The sequence below is a fragment of the Marmota flaviventris genome, chromosome 4 (genome assembly GCF_047511675.1).
Source record: "Marmota flaviventris isolate mMarFla1 chromosome 4, mMarFla1.hap1, whole genome shotgun sequence".
Taxonomy (NCBI): domain Eukaryota; kingdom Metazoa; phylum Chordata; class Mammalia; order Rodentia; family Sciuridae; genus Marmota; species Marmota flaviventris.
The window spans coordinates 52,744,230-52,769,933 of record NC_092501.1 but is presented as its reverse complement, the minus strand read 5'-3'; the positions used below and the strand labels follow the sequence as shown (position 1 = coordinate 52,769,933).

The 25,704-nt window shown below is 49.6% G+C and overlaps 1 protein-coding gene and 1 pseudogene across 1 annotated transcript; both read right to left on the bottom strand.

The window, feature by feature from the left end:
- Positions 1-2,953: 2,953 nt before the first annotated feature.
- Tbata (thymus, brain and testes associated) lies at positions 2,954-14,804 on the bottom strand. The gene is made up of 9 exons (XM_027931163.2): positions 14,764-14,804; positions 13,357-13,592; positions 11,671-11,826; positions 10,666-10,745; positions 9,322-9,498; positions 7,346-7,427; positions 6,467-6,611; positions 3,983-4,035; positions 2,954-2,994 (listed from the first exon to the last, which is right to left on the bottom strand). The coding sequence occupies exons 1-9, from the start codon at positions 14,802-14,804 to the stop codon at positions 2,954-2,956; spliced, it is 1,011 nt and encodes a 336-aa protein (XP_027786964.1).
- Positions 14,805-24,444: 9,640 nt separating this feature from the next.
- LOC114089509 (large ribosomal subunit protein eL21 pseudogene) lies at positions 24,445-24,926 on the bottom strand (annotated as a pseudogene).
- Positions 24,927-25,704: the final 778 nt, after the last annotated feature.

Genomic DNA, 25,704 nt, shown 5'->3' with positions numbered 1-25,704 from the left:
TTCTTGAAGCCATGAGAATGTTCTGGAATTGTGAATACTGAAGCCATTGAATCATACACATTAAATGGGCGAATTTTACAGAGTGTGGATTATGCCTCCATAGAGCTGTTATATATATATATATAAAAATGGGAAATGGGGTGAGGGAGTAGGTGGGAATTCTCTATTTTCACAAAGCTTCTATAAACTTAAACCTGTTCAAAATTTAAGGTTTTTAAAAAATAAAAAAAAAAAATGAAGAGAGTGGATCCTCTTTCATTTACTGGTTCCCCGGACTCAGTCTTCCCCAGCTCCTCTGTCCCAGGCTGCTGAAGTCGAAACAGAGAATGGGAGCCAGGAGCCCTCGGCCCTTGAGCACGTTTGCGTGGGCCGTAGGCAGGAGCCTGGCAGAGTGAAGGCAGAAGCCACCCTTCTGCGTAAACGGGCCTGGGCAGCAGTGCTCTGGATCCAGGTGGGAACGACAGGAGATTGGGCCACAGCTCTGCGACCTCCTCAGGACAGGAGCAGCATGCTCTGGTGTGAGTGGGACCCCAGAGTTCACTTGCCGGGGGCCTAGTCCCCAGCACAGCAGTGCTGAGAGGTGGGACCTCCCGGGGGTGAATGGTGGCGAGGGCTGAGCCCTTGGAAATGGGTCAACACGGTCATCTCTGCAGCGGGTTCCTGGTGAAAGGACAGTGGGCTCCCTTCCCTTCTCTCTCTCTCTCTCTCTCTCTCTCACTTGTGCATGCTCTTGACCTTTGCCTTCTGCTCTGGAACGGCACAGCAAGAAGCCCTTGCCAGATGTGGGCCCCTCGACCTCGGGCTGCCAAGCTTCAGAACTCCAGACATGAGTCTACTCTTTCTACACTATCCAGCCTCCGGAATCTGAGAGCCGGACGGTGGCACCCACCTGTGACCCCAGCAGCTTAGATGAGGCGGTGGGACTCACGGTTAAGAGAGTGGGCCCCCTGTGCTGACCCCACATCCTTTCTTTCCCAAGAATCAGTTTACCTGCAGCCCTGCCTGGCCTCCGTGGACAGGACAGTCACATTCCTCAGCAAACTACCTGCTACCTGCAGGAGAAACGCAGGCCCCAAATAATGTCCATATGAGGAACCCAAGTTACCCTCAAGGGGGAGACCTTTGAGACCAGATCCTGAAACTCTGGGAGATAAGGATAGTCCCCCAACCATAAAATCTTTAGGAATATATGGGGACTTGAAAGTCTGATGTCACCCTGCTGTCAATCAACAGCCAAGAGGTGGGCCAGGGCAGAACTCTCTGGAAATTTCTCTGGGGTCCCCAATAAAACTGGAGTGCGGGAGAGGCATATGGTCCCTCTCTTCTCTGAGAGTGTCCCCTCTCCCTTGAGAGTGTCCCCTTCCCCTTTCCTAACCCTTCAATAAAACTCATGCCTGTTACTCTTGAGTGACATGTCTGTAATCTTTCTGACTTGATGGCAAGAATCAGGGTTTGAAGCGGGGTCTTCACACTGCCTCAGTTTCTCAGAAGTCCCCAGCTTCGTAACAACAGCAAGTTTAATGCCTTTGAACTGTGACCTTAAAAATGATGGTAAATTCCCTTACACACACACACACACACACACACACACACACATCATGGAATACCTATGTTCCCACAATTTTTTTAAACTGGAAGGAAAATGTGGGCTTTCTGGGGACAAACTTGTGGCAGGGGTGAGGATAAAGCCAGGGAGGTGACAAGGGCATAGTAAGAGTGACCAAGGACTTTAAAAACAAGGCGGTTAGCTGGTTCAAGGCCAGCCTTGGTAACTTCCCCTGAACTCCGTCCCCAGTGTCAGTAACTGATGGAGTAACAGTGTTGGACAGTGAATGTGAAGCTGTTTGCCAGGTTCACTGCAAATCCCCTTCCACCCACTGATTCTGATTAGAGCCCACTGCACAGGAAGTCCTGTGGGGTATTTGGGAAGGCTGGGGGTGGGGGTGCCAGCAGCATCCCCCTGAGCCTGCGGAGGAGCAGCACAGCGGCTTGGATGTCACCTCGAGCACATGAACTTGGCCCAGGAACTAGTGTGCGGAGCAGGAGTTCAGAGCCACAGGGGACCATGACCCTCCTCACCCACCCACCCACCCCAGCTTTCCAGGGAATTTGCAGACACTCCCAGCGTCTCCAGACCTCAAAAGGTAGAGACATCTCAGCTACCGCCTGGGTGACATTTATATAATGTCCCTTTCCTCCTCGATTTTGCCAACTGCCATTTAGTGAATGCTTATGCTCTTCAGGAGTGTGACCATGGCTTTGGTGACAGTAGAGGGCAGGGGTTCTGAGCTGGGATTCTAGAGTCCGACTTCTAGGGTACTAGCCTCAGTTTATTCATCTGCAAAATGGAGCAATGATATCAATATTCTGCCTCATGGGGCTTGGGGGGAATCAAATACAGCACTGCATATGAACTAGGTAGGACAGCTCACTCGGTGCTATCAGCCATCCTATCGCTGCCTCTGTGCCCGGGACATGGTAGCAACTCAACAATGGTAATGGCCGTTCTCAGGGGGCCTGTAGGTTCCCTAACCTCTGGGCTAAGCACCCACAGCACTGTGTGCGCTGGCCCCAGGCAGGACAGAGCACCTTCCTTAGGCCACCCCAGGTCTCTGCCCTTCAGGTCTCCAGACAGAAGAACCGGGTCAGCCCCATGGAGGCAGCAGCGGTGCCTGGGCTCTCGGTGGGAGGGGGATTCAGTGCAGCCCTCCCCCCTCTGAACCAACCCCCCAGCACACAGCCACTGCGGCGAGGAGAGTGCACTGCCCTCTGGCAGGGGGGCCAGGGTTTTATTTAGTAGACTTTTTATGGTAGGAAAGCCGGGGCTGCTGTTGAGGTGCAGGGTCTGAACCTGGGGGGCTGCGCTTGAACCGGAAAGACAGGGTCTTCTGACTCATCTGGAGGCCCCTCTACGCTCTGCCTTCGGCCGGGGCGCCTTCTCCTCTGTGTCCTCTCACGAGTACACCCGGAGGACTCGGGCTTTTCCCACGTAATCTGGGGGACGGGGAGAGAGAGCAGCAGGAGAGAACGTGGAGGGGCCGGACCTCCCGAGCAGCTGCCCGAGAGTCCAGGGCAGACCCCTCTTCTGGAAAGGGCCTCAGTTGACTGCATGAGCACATATAGGGAGGGAGGTCTGGGTCGGGCCCATCCTCCGCTCTTGGCTGTGCTGGGACCTGGGACTCTGAGCCTCGCCACCTCCCTCTCTTCTTTCAACATCCAGGTAACATTGTCGATTGAGTGCTTGCTGTATGCCACACTATTCCAGGCACTCAAGGCCAAGGTTCATGGAGGTTGAGTGTCCCCCTGTCTCCCCTCTAGCCCACCCATCCCCTCCCCTGGTCTCAAGCACCAGGATGGTGTGGCAGCCCCCGCCCTTATTTCCCTCACCCCCTCCTCTTGTCTCCCACGGTCTACCCCCCTTCAAGGCAGTCAGAGGGACACACCCCACCCTGTCTATAACCCTCCAGTGCACCCCATGCCCTCTTTGTGACACCACACACCTGTGGTCTGACAGGACAGCCCTGCCTGCCTGGGTCCTATTACCTCTTGCCACTGTCACCCATCCATAGGCCCCAGCCACCCTGGCCTGCTTGCTCCCCCACCTATACACCAGGTCGGAGCTGGGTTCTGCTAGTGGCTCTTCGTGGAGCTGAGCAGGGCTGGGTCCTGCCTGTGGTGCAGCTCAGGGAACCCTCCCATCCCCAGTCCTCCCCACCCGCTGCATCCACCCTACAGCGAGCACCTTCTCAGGTGTCTGTACTCCTCACTAAGGTGCAAGCCCAGGGTGCAGGAATTCTTCCCCATTGGCTCCCCAGAGCCCAGCACATAGTAGGTGCTCAATAAATATATATTAAATGAATGGGTGAAATGAGCAGCTTCCCTGGGCAGGGACCCGTCTCCACGCTGCCTTGACTGCCCTGAGGAATCCAGCCAGACTCGGCCTCAGTGAGCCCCCAGAACGCCTTGCTGCATGGAATCTCACCTGGGTTTCCGGTTTTCAGTACCCGTGATGTTCTCATTGTCTTCAGAAATTGACTATAAGCATAAACAAAGGAGAGGCTAGGGAGGCCAGGCCCCAGAGGGGGTGGGTGGCGGGGAGGTGGGTGACACAGGTGCACTGAGCCAAGTGCTCTGGAGAGAGGGAAACCGCGTCTCCTGGAGGGCTGGAAGTGGACTGTCCATGGCTGGCCCAGGCGGCCTGCCTGCCTCCCCCAAGCAGGACTCAGGTGATGTCATCCCATGCCTGCTGTGGCCACTGGGAACCATGCCCTCCTATCCCTGAAGTTGTGGGATGGTGCCACAGCAGGTGGCCCTGGCTCAGCCCCTGGCGTCCTCCTGGCGGACAGGAGAACACAGCCTTCCATTGGAGTGAGGAACAGAGCTCCCTCCTGAGCTCTGAGCCTGCGGAGAGCTCCCTGTTTCATGTGGCGCTTTACACAGTCCCAACCTCTTCGACAGACTGTCATTTCCCCACTGTGACTCCAGGGAGGGCAGAGAGAGGGTGAAACAGCCATTCATAGGGGTCGCTCGGCCAAGGTCACCATGGGCCTCCCTTTCTCACTGTGGTGTTCCTCCCCTGGACGCTCCACAAGGCAAAGCAAACCAAGTTCAGGGCCAGTGACAAAACCCAGGCCCGCGACAAGCCTCAGCCCTCTCTCTAGCGCTGTCTCCTGCCCAAGCCCACAAACCCGGGCTCCAGCCATCCCAAGCTTCACCTCCGGGGAAATCTGTGCATTCCAGGAAGTGCATGCATTCTTGACATCCATGCCATTACCCGGGCTCCTCCCTCTCCCTGAGATGGCCTTTCCCCATCCTTTGATTTGCTCATTCAAATGCCATTAGTGTTCCTAGTCTCTGCCAAAAATACTTGGGTGATTATTAAAAATACAGCCTCCCATTCCTCAGAAAACTAGGAATGGAACCACCATTTGACCCACTTATGCTACTCCTTGACATAAAACAGCATACTACAGGGACACAGCCACACCACTGTTTACAGCAGCTCAATTCACAATAGCTAAGCTATGGAACCAACCTAGGTGCCCTTCAACAGATGACTGGGTGAAGAAGTTGTGAGATAGATATATATATATATATATATATATATATATATATATATATATATATATATATATATATATATATACAAAACAAAATATTACTCAGCCTTAAAAAAGAATGAAATTATGGTATTTGCCAGTAAATGGATGGAACTGGAGATTATCATGCTAAGTAAAATAAGCCAATCCCCCAAAACCAAAGGCCGAATGTTCTTTCTGATGTGCAGGTGCTGATTCACAGTAAGGATGGAGGGAGGGAAGACTAGGAGTTCATTGGATCAGACAAAGGGAAACGAAGGGAAGGGGAATGGGAAAGACAGTAGAATGAATCAGACATCAATTTCCTTTGCTCATATATGAATACAAAACCAGTGAATCTCCATATCATGTATAACCTCAAGAATGGGAAGTTATGCTCATGTATGTATGATACATCAAAATACACTCTACTGTCGTGTATATATAAAAAGAACAACAATTTTTTTTTCAAATACAGCCTGCTTCCTTCACCCACATGCTGCTGTATTGGAATCTCCAAGGATCTGCTCTTTTCTCTTCTACAGAGCTGGAGATTGAACCTGGGCCTTGGTGTGGGCCAAACGTGCTGCCGCTGAGCTAGTACATTTTTAACAAGCTCCCTGGATGAATCTGGGTGCTGCTGGGCTCGTGGTCAGACAGGTCTGAGGCTGAATCCCAGCTCTCCTCTGCTGACTAGCCAGGTGACTTCGGGGCACATTATTCAAATGTTCCTAAGCCCATTTTCTCATTTGTAAAACGGAGGTGATACTGCCTCTGTGGGTTGTTGTTAAACTCAAGATGTGTAAGATGTCAGTAGCTTCAGGCAAATGTGCCCTCCACCTTGCTGGTCGCCTCCCTGAATGCAGACTCCAGCCACCTGCTTTGTGGGTCCTTCCCTAATTCCTGATTCATCCCTTTTTCCTCCAGCCACTGGGGACTGAAGTGTATGCCACTGCCCCCAGGCAGCCTTCAGAGCTCTAGACTAGAAGGGTCACCTAAATACCTCCTAGATACCCCAACCTTTGCAGCTTCCAATTAACTTATTCTTTCCAAGCCAAACCCAAGTCAATACACATCAGCATTAATACACCCAGTCAGCTGCTCCAGTAAAATTCTGAACATTTACTTTAGCCTGCCCGCCCTGCCTTGGGACCCATTCCTCCCCCCACACAGCAGGCAGCAGAGTCTAGGCTGACTGGACCTCCAGGCAGCTGGGCTACAATCGCAGGGTCCCTCCTGGGGGAGGGGCTCTTGCTCCAGGACAGTCACCGTCAGCCCAGGTGCTGGCCAACGCCAAGCTCTCTGGACCCTGCAGGCCCCACCCCGGAGGCCAGCTGCTGAGGCTGAGGAAGCAGTTCTGGGAACGGAAGGGCAGGTGTGGGGCCCACCTGGAGGGTGAGTGAGGCTTCTCTTGAGGTGCTTCTTGAATTTGCTGAGGCTGGTTCAAGAGTCTTTCTGCTGGAGGGGAGGCTGAGGGCTGAGGGAGAAGCTGAGACACCGCCCTCTGCAGGAGTGCCAGAGCAAGGTCCTTCTCTGAAAGCACAGGGAAGGGCAGAGTCAGCCCCAGCCGCTTCCTGTCCCCGACGGGTGTCTAGCAGCAAGGTCAAGGGCAGCCTTCTGTAACCATCCCACGTTCTGCCCACGGGTCCCTGCAGAGGAGGCCCCCACCTCTCCCGCCTTGGGAAGCACTTAGTCCTTCCACGTCTGTCTCTGCCTTGATCCCCGCTCCATCCTGCCCACCCCCCTCCTTGGCCACCATCCTTCCTCCCCTGAGGGTCCTCCTCCTCCTCCTCCTTCCAGTCCCCCTCTCCCTCCTCCTTCACTCTCCCACCCAGGAAGTCTCACAGCTCTCTCCAGTCCTCACCTTCCCCCTGAGAGGCGCCCTCCGTCCACTGTCCCAATCTGTATCTGGAGTGTATTTGTACTCTCTTGTGAGTGCACGAGTATTCTTGTATTTGCGTGTGTGTGTGTGTGTTTCCCACTGTGATGTGTGTGTGAAGCACTATGTCTGCTAAGTGTGATCTTTGAATGTTTCCCTCCTTGCTTAGCCCTGGGGTCAGCTGAAGGAGGGGGTCAACTCCAAGGTGGCCACAGGAAACCTGCTGTGTCGCAGGGAGGAGGGGAAGGCCACTTTGGAGCTGCAGAAAAGTGGAGGGAAGGCCGTGGGGCGGGAGTTCAGGGACATCTGAGTCCTGCAGAGCCCAAGAAGAAGGGCGGGGCCTTGGCAGTGTCCACTCAGGCAGGGGGCCCTGTGGCCAGGTCCTCACCCGTGGGGGTGGCATACAGCAGCCAGTACTGGACGGCACTCAGCGAATCCGTCTGAAGGATCTGACAAAGGAGCTCCAGGATCTGCAGGCAGAGGACGGGCCTGGCTCAGGCCCAGCCAGGAGTGCAGGCAGGTGTGGACTTGGGGCACCAAGGGCTCCTCCCCCTGCAGTGGGCTCCCAGAGCCACAAGCTTGGTTAAACTGGTCCCAAACCAGCAAGAGGTTGTTGTCTGCCTCTTATGGAGAACTTCCTCTCACAACGCCATGGATTCCTCTTTTTCCAAACCTAGGGCCTCACACATGCTAGGCAAGTGCTCTACCACTGAGTCACCCCCTAGTCCCCTGGAGGGAGATTCTTAACCTCCTCACTGGACAGGGAAGGACTCCAAGGCCTGGAGAGAGGAAGACCCCTGGCAGGGAGTCTGGCGGAGGGAAGCCTCACACATTAGCTCCTTGGACACCTCATTCCCAGAGCCTCGTTGGGCTGGCTGTACCCCAGGGTCCCTCCCTGGGAAGGCACAGGCAGAGCTGGCCAGTCACCTCCTCAGAGACGCACTGAGTCCCACAAGCCCGGGTCCGTTATCTGGGAATTCCGGGTACCCCAGAGGCCATCCCACCCCGGAGCTCTCAGTGCCTGAAGGTGATATCAAAGTGGTGGGGAGTTGGCGGTGGGCAGCCTGAGGGTCGGGGCAGGCTGGTTCTGCAAGCTGCTCAGCGTGGGACTCCTTCCTGCCTGTCAGTGGGCACCCAGGGCTCATCCCCGCATCCTCAGCCTCTGGCATCTTTGCCACTTCGGGGCCCGTTTTCCCCTGCGCTCGCCAGCCAGGAGAAGCTCCACCTCGGCCTCAGATGAGACCCAGGTGCTTCCTCGGCCGAGCGGTTTACGGTGGAAGTGGCTATAGCGGACTGGAGTTTGGGCCCATGGAGGGAGATGGAGCCCCTGGAGTCCTAGGAAATGTGGGTTCCCTCAGTAGTTGGCGGGCAGTCTTCCTGGGGCCTCTCAGACCCAGAGGTCTGTCTTGTCCTTGGCAGAATGGGAAATGGGCTGGACCTCTCCCCAGGCCTCTGCCTGCTTTGGGGTGCCCACCCTCACCCTCAAGACCCACCTGTGTGTGACCCACCCTGATCTGCCCCGGGCCCTTCTCCGTGCTCCGCATCCAACTTACCTGCCCTGTGCCCCCTCCCCACAGGACCTGAGAACCTAACTCCAGGCGCCGTGGGGCTGCCCTGCGGTGGAGAAAGTGCTGGTTCTAGTACAGGCTATGCTGCTCCTTCTTTGGGGACCTGGGCCACAGAACACCACCTGGCAAGGCCTCAGCAGCCACTTCCCCCCATCTGTGGAATGGGGATCCCCGGCCCTGTCTGCTCTGTCCACGGTGCTAGAAGGCTCCAAAGGCCCAGCCTGCCTGAGTACACTGGTGGCAGGAAGGTGACGAGATGCTACAGTCTGACCTTTCCTGGAAGACATAGGTCGGCGTCCAGGGACCTGCAGTGTGCTGACCCACTGGATGAGGCAAGGACTCATCTCAGCTGTGATGGTAAACTTAGCGTGGAGAAGGGGGCTCTGAGCAGGCTAAACCCCTCTCAGGGGGGTCTGCAGGCTGTGAGACTCAGCCTCCAGGGTGATCTGCCAGTGCCCCAGGCAGGACCTCCACCTGCAGGGGTCTCAGTCCTCCACCCCTGCAGCGGCCTTCATGAACAGCCTAAGGCACCTTCCGTGGGAATGTGAGCCTGCGCCCAGTTTGGATGCATCATGTAACCAAGGCCCAGAAGAGGGAAGGACTTACACAGAATGGGACAGGGTCCTCTAGAGGCAGAGGGCCCTGGAGCCCAGGCTGCTGACTCCCAGGGTGGGGGTTTTCCTGACAGTTGCTGGAGTGGGCATTCCCAGGACAGGCCATGCCCTAAAGCAGTCTGGAAGAGTGGTAGCCTGGGGACAGGGACTTCGACAGTCTCTGCCCCCAGAGTGGGGCTCACCAGCAGCTCCTGGTTCTGCAAGACAGAGGTCTGGACTCCTCTATCTCTGCTGGAAAGGTGGCCCCGCTGGCCCTGCTGGGAGCCATGGCGATTGAGAGCTTGGGCGGAAGCCGGGATGAGCCTACCCGTCTCCGCTGAGTACCTTGCTCCCTGCTCTCTCGAAGGCTCCTCTTTCTGCTGGGACAAAAGTGACAGAGACTCCAGGAGCCAGTGAGAGGGTAGGGAGAGGACAGAGGGGACAAGATGGGGAGGCCAGTTCACACTTCTTGGGTGCTACCTGCCTCCTCAAATTCCAGTGTCACAGCATTGCTGGGGACCCAGGATGCCAGCTAGGCCACGCCCACCCTGTCCTAGGCCCATCTTTGAGTATCCCAGGCTCAGCCCCAGTGAGCCCTTCACCACAGGGCTCAACCTTGCAAAGCCTTTCTTCCCGGAAACACACTGTCTAAGATTGGCAGCTGGGACACCCGAGTGGCTCTGCTTCTTCCTCTCAGGCCGGACCTCCTGGCTGCCCCTCCTCTCAGCCCATCAGAGATTGGAACACAGCACCCTGCATCAAGGACCCTCTACCCGCCTCCATTCATAGCTCAGATACCTCCAGTCAGGCCCCTCAGCTTGCCCCTCTCTATGTCTCGGACAGTCAGGCCTCTGGGCACAAGGCCCGGGGCCTCCTTCCCTTAAAATTTCAGCTAAGTCTTGTAGTATCCATCTCCCCATTTTAAAGATAAGAAACAGAGGCCCAGACAGCTCAGTTGCCCTGAGTGAGTGTGCTCAGAGTAGGAACCAGAAGCCAGGCCCCGGCCTTTCCACTCTGGTTGCCCAAGACAAGGGTCAGGGCCAGCCTCAGCTGCAAGAGTCCAAGCCTCTGCTGCCTGTCCTTGGACCACCTTCAGCTGCCTTTGAATTGTCTCTGCCATTTTATCAAACGTACCCATGAGGTTACCCCATCTGGTTTGAAGCCTTCCCATGATTATCTGCTCCTCGTGAGGTCAGACCCTCCAAGCTGGGAAGTGAAGCTCTCCCCACATTCAAAGTCAGGCTCCTCCTCCCCTATCGCTGCCCACTCCTTCCCTGTCCTCCAGCTCCTGGTGTCTAGAGAGGTCCTGCAGCTGTCTGAGATCTGGCTCAGAAGGCCTCCCTGGGAAACACCCACTTCTCTGGGAGCCCTGCTTGGGTTTCTCCAGGAGGTCTGTTCCGGCCCTCCTCTGACCCTCACCCCCCTCCTAGTGCCTGCGTTCTGGCCCCTTCTCCCAGGGCCTCCAGCCATGCTCTGAAGGAACTTCTGTACAAAGGCGCGGATTGACTTCCTGTCACCCTCGCCTGGCACATTTGTTCCGCACCCACCTCTTTGTTGTTCTGCTCTGTCTCCTTGGTGAACATGACCACCCTTGAAGTCAGCTCCTTCAGCTCCTTCTTCCAGGCCTCTGAGAGGAGGGGAGAAGATCCTGGGCCCCTGCTCCTCCCCTGTGGGGCCCAGGGCTGGGAGGTGGGGAAGGTTCTAGGTAGAAGAGTTCCCGGCTCCTTTCCAGGCTTCCCTGCCCAGTCTCAAGGGAGAGGGGGGGTGGGGTCCTGGAGGAGGAGCATTAGGAATTGCCCCACAGGTGGGAGGTGTGTGGTCACTTCACTTCTACAGGGGACTGATGTTGCTTGTCCTGCCTGCGGCATTGCTGGGAGGTCCAGGAGACACTGGGCCACTGTGTCTAGATACCTGGGGTCTGTCTAGCTGTGCCTCCTGGGGAACCTGAGGCCAGGACTGAGATTCGGGAGGTATGCTGAGCCAGTTATTAAGACCCCAAGCAACTCTGAGAGGGGTGGGGCATAAAGCTCTGCAGCCAGCCCTCCAAGCCTGTCTGGCCAGCCCTTTCCCCAGACCCCCCCCCACCTTTCCCCAGAACCCTCCCCACTAACCTGACTCTCCCACCCCGCAGTAGCAGAGGAGGGAGAGCTTGGCAGGGGGAAGCCTGCCGAGTGCTGCTCTAGCACCCAGGTGGTTGGCTCGGATGGGCTGGGGCCTGTGCGTCTTTGAAATACTAAATATTTTAAATGTCATTCCTGTCTGTAGCTGTCAGTCACATGACTGTTGCCAGTAACAACTTGTCTTCTGCTTTTTATTATTCGTCAACCACCTCAAATCCAAGCAGGGGTGCCTCTCTGAGGACTAGGACCTGGGGCTGAGGTGGGGATATAGAGATGAGGCCCACCAAGAAAGTGGGGGGAAGCAAGGTCCTCCTGATGGACTCTGCTGACCTAAGAGCAGTGGCCCTTTCCTTCTCAGACATTCACCCAAGTGAGGCAGCCCTGGGGACAGGTGGGAGCCCCCAAGGAGAAGGGTGTGGCCCAAGTACTCACCATAAGAAAGCTGGGGGTTCCGATTGGACTGTGGGTCCCCAATGGGGACAGAGATGCTGGGTATCACCTTCAGACACTGGGATAAGATTGAGGAACGAGGCAAGGGGCTCGCAGAGAGCTTGTTCCTGACGATACAGACAGGCCTCCCGGTGAAATCTGTGAAGGGTTAGAGGTTGTGGGATGGAGGGTCTGAGTGGACCCTGGGAAATCCCGGAGGCCAGAGAAAGGCTGTGGGGCAGGGAGAGCTCTGGCTCCATAGGTCGTCAGAGGCAGGAGGGCCCCTGCAACCCCCTGAACCAACAACCGCCTCAGCCACAGGACACTGAGAATCGGTGGGGGTCAGGGGAGACCTGCTCAGGGTCATGCAGTGAGTTGGGCAGAGGCGAGACGAGATCCCACCCTTCGTGGGACCCGGGTCCTGGGGTCCTTCTGGCTTCCTATGGCAGGGCAATGGATCCACAGGGAAAGAGATGGAGAGACCCTCTGGAGAGAACTTCTGCCTTCTATCAGTCTGCAGATGGGGAGGGGTGGCTCACGGGTGGAGAACCTGTCCCCCTAGAGTCCGGGTGACTCTGACTTCAAACACCAGCTGTCCTCTCATGGCCGTCACATTGACACCTCCCTCTGACTTCAATCAGCTTCCACCTGGATCAACCTCCACCTGTCGTCTGAACGCCACCTGGCATTTCACATCTCTCCTGCCCATGACCCATACCAGTTCCTCCCCACCCTCCGCAGGCCTCACTTCTTTGTTTATTTTTCTACTTTGTGCAGCCTTGGAGATTGAACCCAGGGGGCTACCACTGAGCTACCTCCCTGGCCCTTTTTATTTTTAAATTTTGAGCCAAGGTCTTGCCAAGTTGCTGAGGCTGGCCTCCAACTCGCCATCCCACCTCAGCTCCTGAGTGGCGGGGATGATGACAGGCTTACGCCACTGTGCCCAGAAAAATATCTCACTTCCTTCACTTCTGTACTCTGAGCGGTACGGAGATGCCATCTGATGCAGTGAGGTGGCTTAGTGGTGAACCCAGTGGCCTGCAAGGCCCACCTGATCTGGCCCTGCTGCCCTCTGATGTCATTTCATCTCCCTGTCCTTCCTCTTCTGTGGTCACAGCGGGGACGACTTCTCCTTGCTGTCCCTCGGGCACAACCAGGGTGTTCTGGCCTCGGGGTTCTGTATGTGCTGATCCCTCCGCCTGGGGCAGGCTTGTCCCTGATACGCACACAGTCCCCACACTTCTTTCCTTTGGTTCCTGACTCAATGTCTGGTTATTGGCCTGGTCTTGCCTGACACCTTTTAAAAATGGCACTTGCCTCTGACCTGCTTCCGACCCTTTCCCCTCTAGGTGCCAGCTCCAGGGCAGCAGCCCCTGTGCCTGTTTTATCCTCAGGACCTCGAAAACATCATCCTCTAGTTCATACCCAGTCAATGCTGGTGACGGGCAGGCGGGTGGCCGAGGGCCTGTGTTAGAGAGCAGTGAGGGAGCCCCATGGGGGGCCCCAGGGCTGCCTTTGGAGCCTGTCCTGCACGTCATCCTGGCTTGGTCACTGGCCAGGCCCCTGCTCTCTGGGCCTGGGCCTGGAAGTGGGCTGGACTGAATACTTCCTTTCCAGTCCTCGGGGTCAATTAGTGGTCTCCCCAGTCATCCCCCCACCAGCAGCCAGACCCAGTTGACCTGGCCCTACCTGGGACGTGGGTCATGTGATGGGGGTGGGGGTGGTGCCGGGAGAAGAAGGAGTGGTGGCTGAGCCGGCCAAAGCGGTAGGTGCCAGAGGGCATGGCCTTGGGGCTCCTCATCTTCTCTCGGGTCAGCTCCAGATCCACGATGCCTGGGACCACCGACTCTTTCTGTGGCCCACTGTCCCCTAGGCTCTGTGGCCAGTGCCTTGGCTTCTTCTCGAGGTTCAGCTCAGCCTTTGGACTGGAGGAGAGTGTTTAAAGAGAAATGAACAGCGCCTCCTCCTGGCAGCAGGGCCTACCCAAACCCAGCGCTCCGAGCTCATCCTAGAGCCCGCTCCCCAGACACTCAGAAATCAAACCTCTCCCCCCACCCACGGCATCCAGCTTAGCTCCCCCAGAGCCTTTCCCAATGGTGCAATCCAGTCCTGGGAAGCCTCTGTCTTCCTAAGATGCCTCCGCAGGGAACTAGGATCCATTTGAGAGAGCTCAGAGGAAATCTCTCAAGACCCCAGTTTTCTCCCAGAGATCAAATCTAAAACCAGAAAGAGAAGCCTCAGACCCACCCAGTTTTCCAGACAGCTGGGATAGAGCCGCAGGCCCCTTATGTACACCCACCGGGGCAGGGGGGCTGGCCCCAGCAAGGGCCTCTCCCCAAGCCAAACTGTTGGCAGCTCCAGAGAAGCCAACTCAGGCTGTCATCCTCCCCCAGGAGACGCAGAGCTGATGGGCACCTGTCAGGGCTGTGACACTGCAGGGAAGCCTCCCACAGGCTCTCACTGGACTCGGCTAAAGGCCAGCCTCTCAGGTCCCTGCACCCTGCCACTTCTGGAGGAGCCGGCTCTGCCCCAGAGGAAGAGGTCAAGGTCAGTTCAGCAAGGATCCAAAGCGGGCCACTCCCACCTGCCTGAAGTTGTCTGCATTTCCTTCTCCAGGTGTCCCTGGCTCAAGAAAATCCCTCTGGAGGCATGTAGGTGGACCCTGGATATGTTCAGCAAGTCTGGATGTCCTTGGACCCTCCGAGGACGTTGGTGTCTGGGCCCCTGCGTTTCCTGTTCCATTCTTGATTTGCTTCTATGGTATCTGAGAGTTGAAGAAATAAAGCAAACCTTCTCTGAAGGCCACAGTTAGCTGCTTCCTCTGTCCCAGAAGCCGCCTCCTGAAGTTCCCACATGCCAGTGATCAGTGCGCCTGCCTCTTGTTAATGTCTTCTCCCTGTCTGGTGGCAGCTGGGGCAGGGGTGTGGGGTGGGGTGCCTGCACCCTGTGTTCACTTAGCTGATGGCCTCGGAAGGCGAGGAGGGGCTGCCTCTCTTGGAGCCCCACTCTTGGAGTTTCCCCAGGGCAGCCTTGGTCATCCACCTGCCCTGCGCTGCCCCCACTCCTCAGTCTGCAGGTGACAATTCAGGGCTTTACCTCAGTGGCTGTTCATCCAGAGACCTCACCTCTGTGGCCATTGTAAGATTTCTAATGGGTAAGCCAGATGGTTAACCGGAGCTCTCATGGACTAGCGGCAGGAGGGAGAAACAGAACAAAAGGGGACAATATCTTGTGAAATTGAACCTTGACTTCTATATCACCCGGCCATTTCTTTCCCAGATAGGAGAGAAAATATTGCAGGTGTGCTGCGGCGACTATTCTTAAGAGTATTTCTTACATTGTCTCAAATAGCAAAGACCCGCATCAACCCAAGAGTACAACGACAGGAGAGTGAACTAATATGCCGTGTTACCTTCAGACCAGGGAACATTCTGTTGCTATGGAAAATAAGAGAACCATGGCTACGCATGACGACATGAGCTTTTAAATATAATGCTAGGCCGGGTGCGGTGGCACACACCTGTAATACCGGCGGCTCGGGAGGCTGAGGCAGGGGGTCGTGAATTCAAAGCCAGCCTCAGCAATGGCGAGCCGCTACACGACTCAGTGAAACCCTGTCTCTAAATAAAATACAAAATAGGGCTGAGGAATGTGGCTAAGTGGTCGAGTGCCCCTGAGTTCAATCCCCCAACCCCCCCAAAAATACAATGCTAGGTTGAGGAAAGCATGTTTCAGAAGACCTTGTAGCCGAAAGGCTTTCTATAACTAGAAGTTCAAAGGCAAGCAAAATGATCATAAATTTGATCAAATGACAAAACAAAAACAAAAACAAAAAAGCGAGGAAATGTAAAATTCCCAGTGCGGCTATTTCTGGGTAGGGAAAGAGCGGAGATGTCCAGCGCAGACATTCTAGTCCTTGGTGTGGACACTACCTTGACGGGCGCTTGCTCGACTATTAAATAAACTAAGTGAGCACGAGGGGAAAGATGGCAGAGGTTGAAACCAAAAATTATGATCTAGCTAAATCTATTGACCTGACAAATAAATAAATATATCCCCAAGTGCTAGGGATGGGGTTGGGTTAGGAAATCAGCATATTCTGAAAATGGACCCCAGAGAACCGCCCCAGTGCCCACCTCTGCCGGGTTAGGGTACAATGGGCTCGACTTGTCTGAGATCATGGAAGAGGAAAGACTTGCTGAGGCCACATAACCAGGGGACCAGAGCCCAGGGGACTCTCAGACCTCTCATCTTCCTTTTAAGGAAGGCTTGGGCGTCCTGAAGACAGGAGGCGGCCCCTGGCACATTAGATGCTGATGCTTGAGGAGGGGGTGTTTGGAAGCCCCGAATCCACCTGCCTACCAAAAAAAGGGACTCTTTGTAACAGAGACTTCCCAATCCTTTTGCCCATGAGGACAGGAAGAAATTCATCTTTCCATCAAGGCTCGATTCACACACGTGTGTGTACACTTGTGTTGCATATGAAACCGAAGCCAGACTATCCCGATGCAAGACGTACGCGGGACACACACTGATTTTTGTTTTCATTGGTGACTATTAGACATGGCTCATTAAAGTGCTTCAACAAGCTACTGATGAATCCCTACCCACAGCTGCTTCAGAGAGATCAGCTGGGACCCAGGCCAGGTCTGCCATCTCCAGAGCAGCACAGGAGGGGCCACTGTGGCCAGTGTCTGCCCTGTCCTGCCTCTGTCCCTGGGCTCCAGAGAGCCAGCCACAAGGCTTCTACCAATCTAGTCTACCATAGGACTTCCCCACCACCTCTGTCCCTCCCCTGGGTCCTCCCTGGGTCCCCGTCTGGAGCTCTTGGATCTCTTTCCTCTGGGAAAGGTCCCTGGACTCACCGGGGAAGGTGGCTGCTATAGCATGTGAGCAAGAAGTCCCTGCTTACCGAGCAGGGGGGAGCACGAGGACAAGCCAGGAGTGGGTTTTGTCGGTCTGTGGGCAAGTCTGTGCTTTGTGACTACGTGAGTCTGGTGGTTGCTAGGTTACCCCTCCCCACAACTCCAGAGGCACTCCCCAGAACCCCTCGCCCTCACCACCCACCAGCTCCTCTTTCCCTCTTTCTCTCCTCCCTCCCTGCTTCTCCTCCACCTCCCATCAAAGCTTCCAATGGGGACCCCCCAACCCCCTGGGATGGAATATCTGGTTCAGCACCAGGCACCGGGCAGCCGAGGAAGTCTGGCCAAGGATGCTGGCTGGGTGGGGGCCAGCCTTGTCAACCCAACCCAGCCCGGTGCTGCCACGAACAGCTCTGCCTCTGTGCACGTGGTTCTGAGGATGCACGCCCAGGGGGATGTCACTTAGAGAACAGGAAACTGACCGTGAGCTCCAGAGTGTCCCCTGCAGTCTCACTCGATAGCTGGGTGAAGAGACTGAGTTTTCAACTAGGCTAAGGTTCCATCAGAGTTCTACACCTCTGAGATGTGTCACCTTGGGTGAGGTGCCTGTACCGCCAGAGATGAGGGACAGTGGAGAGAACACTCCGCTTAAATTCCCGTTCTGCTCCTTCCTAGCTGTGTGGCCCCAGACAGTTTACATAATGTCTCTGAGCTCCAGTTCCCCTGCCTCTGAAATAGAGATGACACTCCCACTTATTCTCTCTTGGAACTGTTAAGTGAGTCGATACACGTTAAAGCGTTTAGAATAGTACATGTGGCACCGACTAGGATCTCTGGCTAGTGTTAGCTCATCGGGGCCTGTAAAACGGGGCCCCCACCGACTCCTGGGTTTGTTCTGAAGAGCTAATGGAAGTGAAGTACCTAGTATTAAGCCTGGTACATAAGAGATGCCTACCAAAGATGATCATTATCATTGTTATGGTAACTTGATGAAGACAGGATTATATAAGCAGAGTGAGTCTTTATGTGGCGGAGATACCAGACTCGATTATAAAATGAAATCATAAGAACATTATGATAAAGAATCAATGCCTGGGGAGAGGGTTCATTCGCCCTTCCCCAGGCCAGCCTCTCTTCAGAGAGCCTAATCAACCGTGGGTCCCTACCTATTGGGTTGTAAATAGCTATCTCAAGGAGACTGACCACTTTCCCTGGATACCTCAACATCTCTGTGACAGGATTTCAAGGCCAGAGATGCAACCGATGCCCGTGAAGTTTCTTCTCATACTCTGTACACCTTCTGGAAATGTAGCTACATCACTTAATGGTCAGTATAATTTTTAGGTCATTATGCCGATTAACTGCCGTCTAAACTGTAACCGCATAGGCTTAGTTCTTAGAAATAGAGCTCTTAGGGAGATAAACTCAAGTCATCTTGAGTAGCTGCTGCCGGTGGAAAAGGACACTTCATGATGACACTCGAAAACCCCCACCCCCCAAAAAAGCAAAACAAAACAAACAAAAATGCTTTGCCATCTTTGTTCTGCGCCTGTGAACTACTTACTGTAGAATTTCTGTACGTGGTCCTTGATCCTGAAGGTCAAGAACTCTAACCCACCAAAGCTGTAATGGTTAAGGACTGATGTCAAGTTTCCTATAGAGAGTGCCCCCGCAACCCCAGCTCATGACTCAGAACTTCAGAGCACTAGCTCGTCTGGGTCCCTCGGTGTAAATAAACTTGACTTCTCCAACCCTCTGAGTGGTGTTTGGTCTCTTGCCGAGTGGGATTTTCCATAACATTTAGTCAGAACCACCTTGGATAATTCACTTTATTTCTGAAGCTCAGTGAGGGGGTAAGGGCAACCCCTGGCCCACGGGGCTGTGATGAGATCAGAGGCCGTGCGGGCTGCCACAGGCTGTGTACACTACAGAAGGTTTGCAGATGGTGCTGGCCCAGGAATGAGGCTGCTGGCCCTCAAAACCGGTGGGGCTGGGACTGAATATTCAAGGGGCTTGGTTCTCAGCACCTGGGGCTTCAGACCAGCGCCTTGAGGAGTCTGACTCTCTGGCTAACCCCTGGGAAGCAAGAAAGGAAGATGGGCCACTGGAGGCAAACCCAAACTCTTCTGAAGTTCTGTTCCTCCCAGCCAGGAAGGGAGGGTGCTTCAAACCTACCGAGGGTGGCCTCTGGTCTTGGCCTTGCTCCGAATGCTTCTCTATCCACCCAGGTCAGAATGTTCCCTGAGGTTTGACTTCCTGGGCCAGTCTGCCCAGGATTGAGGTGACCTTTTAGAAATCATTCGGAAAACCCCCTCTTGCATTGCTTTTGGGTATCCTAGTGACTATCGAGATAAATAATATTGGGTTTGAAAGAAAAGAAGCTTTATTCCTTGTGACCAGTCCCTCTCTGTGGCTTTCAGTTCTCTGGGGGAATTTCCACCTTGTGAGCTGACACACCTGAATGCAATGCCCCCACTCCCATCCTCCCCCGGGCGCCTTTGATGGCTTCCCTCGTGTTCAGAGCTGAACAGGGAGTCTGTAAGCCAGCTGCAGCTGCGGCGGAGGGAGGGGCGCGAAAGACCCATCTTTAACCCTGGAAGAGCTGAAGAACCCTCTGAGGTTCTTCTTTGCAGAACACCAGGAACAGGAGAGAGATATGTCCACTTGGGAAGGGTTTGGGGTACAGTCCTTTGCTTCGATGCCTCAGTTGTAAGAGGAGCAATGTAAAACTTTGAGGAACACTTCCTTTGTACCAAGCACTGTGCTAAGCCTTCAGGTGGATTATCTCGTTTAATCCTAGAGATGAGGAAACTGATGATCAGAGGAATCCTTGGCTCTATGTTGCTAATGTATTCTCCATCTGTGACTTGTTCTTTGGTCTCTAATGCAATTTCCTGAGAAAGATAAATTCCTAATTTCAGTATAGCCCAATTTATTAACCTTGTCCTTAATAGTTAATGGGTCATGTGTTCTATTTAAGAGATCTTTGCCTACTTGAGTTTATGAAGACAGTTTCCATATTGTTTTCTAGAAGATTCATTGTTTGACCTTTCAAATTTATATCTATGATCAATTGGAAATAGGTTTTTGAGTATGGTGTAAAATAGGGGTCAAGATTCATATTTTTTCCACACAAATGTTCTTTTTAACCCAGCATTATTATTTAAAACACTATCATTGTCCTGCTTTCCTGTAGTACCATCTTCATCAAAATTCAAGGGTCCATATATCTGTGGGACTGGACTTCACCTGTCATTACGCCAATACTATACTCTCTTAATTACTGTACCTATAAATACATCTTGATATTTGGTGGTGTAAGACTTCCATCTTTGTTTTTCAAGATTATCTGACTATTCTATTTCCTTTGCCTTTCTGTATAAATTTTAGAGTAATTATATCAATATCTACAACAAATTTTGCTGGATTTTGATTTTGCTTTTGTTTTGCAGTGCTGGGATTGAACCCAGAGGCATTCTCCAACTAAGCTTTATCCTTGGACCTTACTTATTATTTTATTTTGAGACAGGGTTCTAGTTGCCCAAGCTGACCTTGAACTTGTGATCTTCCTGCCTTAGCCTCCTGAGTACTTGGAATTATAAGCATATGCCACCATGCCCAGGACTTTGCTGGAATTTTAATAGGTATTGTGTTAATCCTGTGCATCTATTTGAGAAGAATTAAAGTCTTTACTATATTGAAACTTTCAATCTGTGAACATGGTATGTTGCCATTTATTTATTGGTGCTAGGGATTGAACTCAGCCCCATTTATGCTAAATATGCACTCTACCACTGAACTATACCCCAGCCCCTATTTATTTCAATCTTCTTTGCTTTCTTCAGTCAATGTTGTGTAGTTTTTGTAATATAAACCATGTGAGATTTTTTACCTATTTCAAGTACTTTTACGATTGTAAATGGTATTCAATTTTTATTTTAATGTCCATGTGTACATTGTTAGTATATGAAAATACAATTGATTTTTGTATATTAGTTTTGTATCCTATTATCTGGCTGAACTCATTTATTAATTCTGGGAGACAGGTTGTAGATTCACTGAGATTTTCTACATAAATAATAATATCATCTGCAAATAGAAATAATTTCATTTCTTTCTTTCTAATCTATATGCTTTTAGTTCCCCTTTCTTGCCTTATTGAACTCCTACAGCTTCTAATACTATATTGAATAAGTGGTGAGAGTGGACATCATTGCCTTCTTCCTAATCTCAGGAGCTAAGCATTAAGTCTTAATCACTAAATATCATGGTAATTTTAGGATTTTTGCAGATGTTTTGTATCAAATTGAGGAAATTCCCTTCTTGTTCCATTTTTCTGAGAATTTTTTTGTCATGAATGACTATTAAATTTTGTCAAATACTTTTTCTGCATCAGTTTATATGATTATTTGATTTTTCTTCTTTAACTTATTATTGTGATTGATTACAGATATTCAAATAGTGAATCAGTCTTGTATCCCTGGAATAAATCCCAACTGGTCATGGTGTATAATATCTTTTATGTTTTACAGAATTCTATTTGCTAATATTTTCTTAAGGATTATTGTATTTAGGTACTGACTTTGTCTCATTTTGGTATCAGATTAATACTAGCTTCATAAAATGAATTGAGAAGTTTTCTATTTTCTGGAAGAAGTTGTGCAATATTTGTGTTAATTCCTCTTTAAAAACGTTTGTTAGATTTCTTCTGCGAAACCATCTGGGTCTGGAGATTTATTTGAGGGAAATGTTAAAATTATAAATTCATTTGCTTGTTATATTACTATTCTAATGATCTACTTCATATCGAGTGAGTTGTAATAGTTTGTGTTTTTCAAGGACATGGTCCATTACTCCTAAATCATCAAATTTTTTCATGTAGGATAAAGGAGTTACACTTTTTCTCTTTTCTAATGTATGCATTTAACACTCTAAAATTCCCTCCTGACCCTGCTTTAGTAATGTGTCACAAATTTGGATATGTGCTATCTTCATTTTTCATTCAGTTCAATGTATATTTTAAATTCCTTTGAAACTTCCTCTTTGATCCATGGGTTGTTTAGCAGTCTATTATTTAACTTTCAAATATTTGGAGATTACCCTGTTATCATCCTACTATTGGTTTCTAGTTCAATTCCACTAGAATTTGAATTATTTTAATTTTTTTAAATTTGTTGAGGTTTGTTTAATGGCTCAGGATATGGTCTATATTAATATACATTCTATAGAATATTCTACATATTCTTGAAAGAATGTGTATTACGCTGTTTCTGGGTAAAGTTTTCTATAATGCTGATTAGATATGTTGACTGGTCATGTTATTGGGTTCTTCTACACCCTTGCTGATTTTCTGGCTGGTTCTATCAAGTATTGAGAGACGTTAGGAACTTCCAACTGTAATTTTGAAAAGTCTACTTAGTTCTCTTTTCATTTTTATCATTTTTTTCTTTTATGACTCTTTTTTGGTGCCTACACATTTAGAAATTTTTTGTCTTTTTAGTGGGTTGGCACTCATCATTATATGATTTCCCCTCTGATTTTCTTTGCTCTGAAGTTTACTTTATCTGATATTAACATTGCCATTCCTATTTTCCTTTATTAATGTTTGCATGATTCATCTTGTTCCATCATTTTACTTTCAACCTATCTATATTTTTTCTTCAACGTTCTTTTATTTTTTAATTAATGAATTAATCAATTTTAATTAGGTATATATGACAGCAGAATGCATTTTGATTCATTGTACACAATTGCAGCACAACTTTTCATTTCTCTGGCTGTACATGATGTAGTGTCACATCATATGTGCAGTCATACATATACCTAGGGTAATGATGTCCATCTCATTCCACCATCTTTCCTGCCCCATACCCCCTCTTCTCCCCTTCCTCTCCTTTGCCCAAAGTTCCTCCATTTTTCTCATGCCCCATCCCCTGCATTATAGATTAGCATCCACTTATCAGAGAGAATATTCAGCCTTTGGTTTGGGGGGATTGGCATACTTTGCTTATATGATATTCCCCAACTCCATCCATTTACCTGCAAATGCCATAATTTTATTCTCTTTTAATGCTGAGAAATATTCCATTGTGTATATATACCATATTTTCTTTACCCATTCATCTATTGAAGGGCATCTATATTGATAATATTAAATGAGTTTCTTATAGACAGTGTATATAAGGTTTTTAGATTCACTTAACCAATTTTTTTTGTTTTATTTTCCCTGCTTTCCTGTGGATTATTTGGACTTTTGAAGAATCATATTTTGATTTATCTATAGTGTTTTTGAGCATATCTCTTTGTGTAGTTACTGGTGATTGCATTAGGTATTATATTATATGCATATAATTTATCACAGACCATTAGCACTCTTGCTTTACCAGTTCAGGTGAAGTATAGAGGCTTACTTCCCTTTATGTCTCTTTAGCCTTCCCTGTTTATAATTGTCTTAAATATTTCATATTTCATATATTTCATATTTATTTAGAGCCGTATTAGCACAGCAGTAATTTTAAAACATCAAGAGAAGGAAAGCCTATGGGTTTTTTTTTTTTTGGTTATTTTTAGTTATACATTCGTCCATCTTGATGTAATTATTATGTATTATGGAATATATCTTATACTAATTAGGACCCCAGTCTTGTAGATGTACACTATGGTGAGATTCACTGTGATGTATTCACATATACCCATAAGAAATTTATGTCCAATTAATTCCACTTTCTTTTCTTTTCCTATTTTCCCTCCCTTCCCTTTATTCCCCTTTGTCTAATCCACTGAATTTCCATTCTCTCCCACTCCCCTGAAAACATTCGACCTTTGGTGTTTGGGATTGGCTTATTTCACTTAGCGTGATAGTCTCCAGGTCCATCCATTTACTGGTGAATATCATAAAGCCATTCTTTAGGTCTAAGTAATATTCCACTGTGATTATATACCACATTTTCTTTATCCATTCATCTATTTGAAGGGCAAGTAGGTTGGCTCCATAACTTTGCTGTTGTGAATTGAACTGCTATAAACATTAATGTGGCTATATCACTGTAGTAGGCTGATTTAAAATCCTTTGGTTATATACTGAGGAGTGGGATAACTGGGTCAAATGGTAGTTCCATTCCTAGTTTTTTGAGGAATCTCATACTTTTAGTTACCAAGTTCTTTCTTCCTTCTTGATGTTCTTCTATTATTGTGTCCTTTGTACTTAAGAGAATTTCCTTTACCTATTCATGGAGTAGTCTACTGATGTCAAATTCTCTTAGTTTTCCTTCACCTGAGAATATCTTGATTTTACCTTCATTTCTATTGAATATATATATATATATACATATATATATATATATTCAATATACATATGTGTATATATATATATATATATATATATATATATATATTCATTCATTCAGACATACATACATACATACATATGAGGATATGAGGGATTGAACCCACAGGTACTTGATTAACCACTGAGGCGCATCCCCAGCCCTTTTTAAAAATATTTTATTTAGATACAGGGTCTTGCTGAGTTGCTTAGGGCCTCACTAAGCTGCTGACTGGCTTTGAGCTTATGATCTTCCTCTCAGCCTCCTGAGCTGCTGGGATTCCAGGCATGCGCCACTGTGCTAGGCCTTGTTGGATATTTTTACTTAGGTTTAGGATGCTGGGTTGACAGTTCTGAACAATGTCCCACCACTTCCTTTTAACTGCCAAGATTTCTTATTTGAAAAAAAAAAATGCTGTCAATCTAGTTTATTTTCTCCTCTTAGTTAAGGTCTTCTCTGTTTTCAAGAATTTTTTTTCTTTTCTTTTCCCCTTTGTCTTTAGTTGTCAGACATATAATAATGATGCATCTTTTTTTTTAAGAAAATAATTTTTATAGTCCACAGACCTTTAATTTTTTTTTTTACATTTATTATGTCATGAATTCATAGGGAATAGGTTCCAGCAGTTCGGGCTCCTTTCCATTTGTTCTCACAAAATGTGCTTTTCTGGGTGGGGCAGGCTGGCCCTTCAGCTGAACCCAGGTACCTTTCTCTTTGGCTTCCTTCTTTTTCTGATCATTTTCCTTCACACGTTTCAGGAAGCTATCTCGGCTCTTAGATGCTTAATATTCTAAATACGCACATTAATTCTCTTGGCAAGGATCTTGCCCTTAACTTGCTTATTCACAACAGTGCCAACAGCATGCTGGGTACCATTGTAGACTCTCCCAGTTTTGCCATGATAACATTTGTGGGGCATTCCTTTTTGAACAGTACCCATTCCCTTGATGTCTACAACATCACCCTTCTTGTAGATTTGCATATATGTGGCCAAAGGAACAGCTCCATGTTTTCTAAAAGGCCTAGAGAACGTATATCGGGTTCCTCTCCTCTTTCCCTTTGTGTTCGTCATTTTGGCGAATTATTGGAAGATGCTGTCCCGGCCAAAGCTAATAATGATGCATCTTGATGTGTATTTCTTTGGATTTATTCTGTTTGGTTTGCTCGTCTTCTTAAATCTTTAGGTTTATGTCTTTTCTCAAATTGTGAGAGTTTTCAGCCTTTACTTTTAAGTACTTTATCAGCGTGGTCTGTTTCTCTTATTCTTCTGGGACATTTCTGATGACACAAATGTTAGAAATCACCAAGGCTCTGTTCATCTTTTTTCTTTTTGCTCTAAGTCTCTGTTTTTCAGACTGAGTATTTACTATTGTTCTGTTTTCCAGTTCACTAATTTCTTCCTCTGCCTCTTCCATTCTTCTTTGGTTGAGCCCATGTATAGAGATTTTTTTACTTCAGTTATTGTATTTTTCAGTCCTAAAATTTCAAATTCATTCCTTTATCTCTTCTATTTCTTTCTTTATTTCCTTTTTTCCTCCCCCTTCTTTTTCTTCTTCCCCTCCCCCTCCTCCTTTTTTCCCCCTTTCTTTCTTTCTTTTTCTTTTTTCTATTTTTGGTGTGTGTGTGTGTGTGTGTGTGTGTTTTACTGGGGATTGAGTCTAGAAGTGCTTTACCATTAACTACATACATCCTCAGCCCTTTTAAAATTTTATTTTGAGACAGGGTCTCATTAAGTTGCTGAGTCTGGCCTCGAACTTGTGACTCTTCTGCTTCAGCCTCCTAAGTCACCTGGATTCCAGGTGTGCAACACTGTGATGACTGTATCTTCTATTTCTTTGTTGAGATTTTCC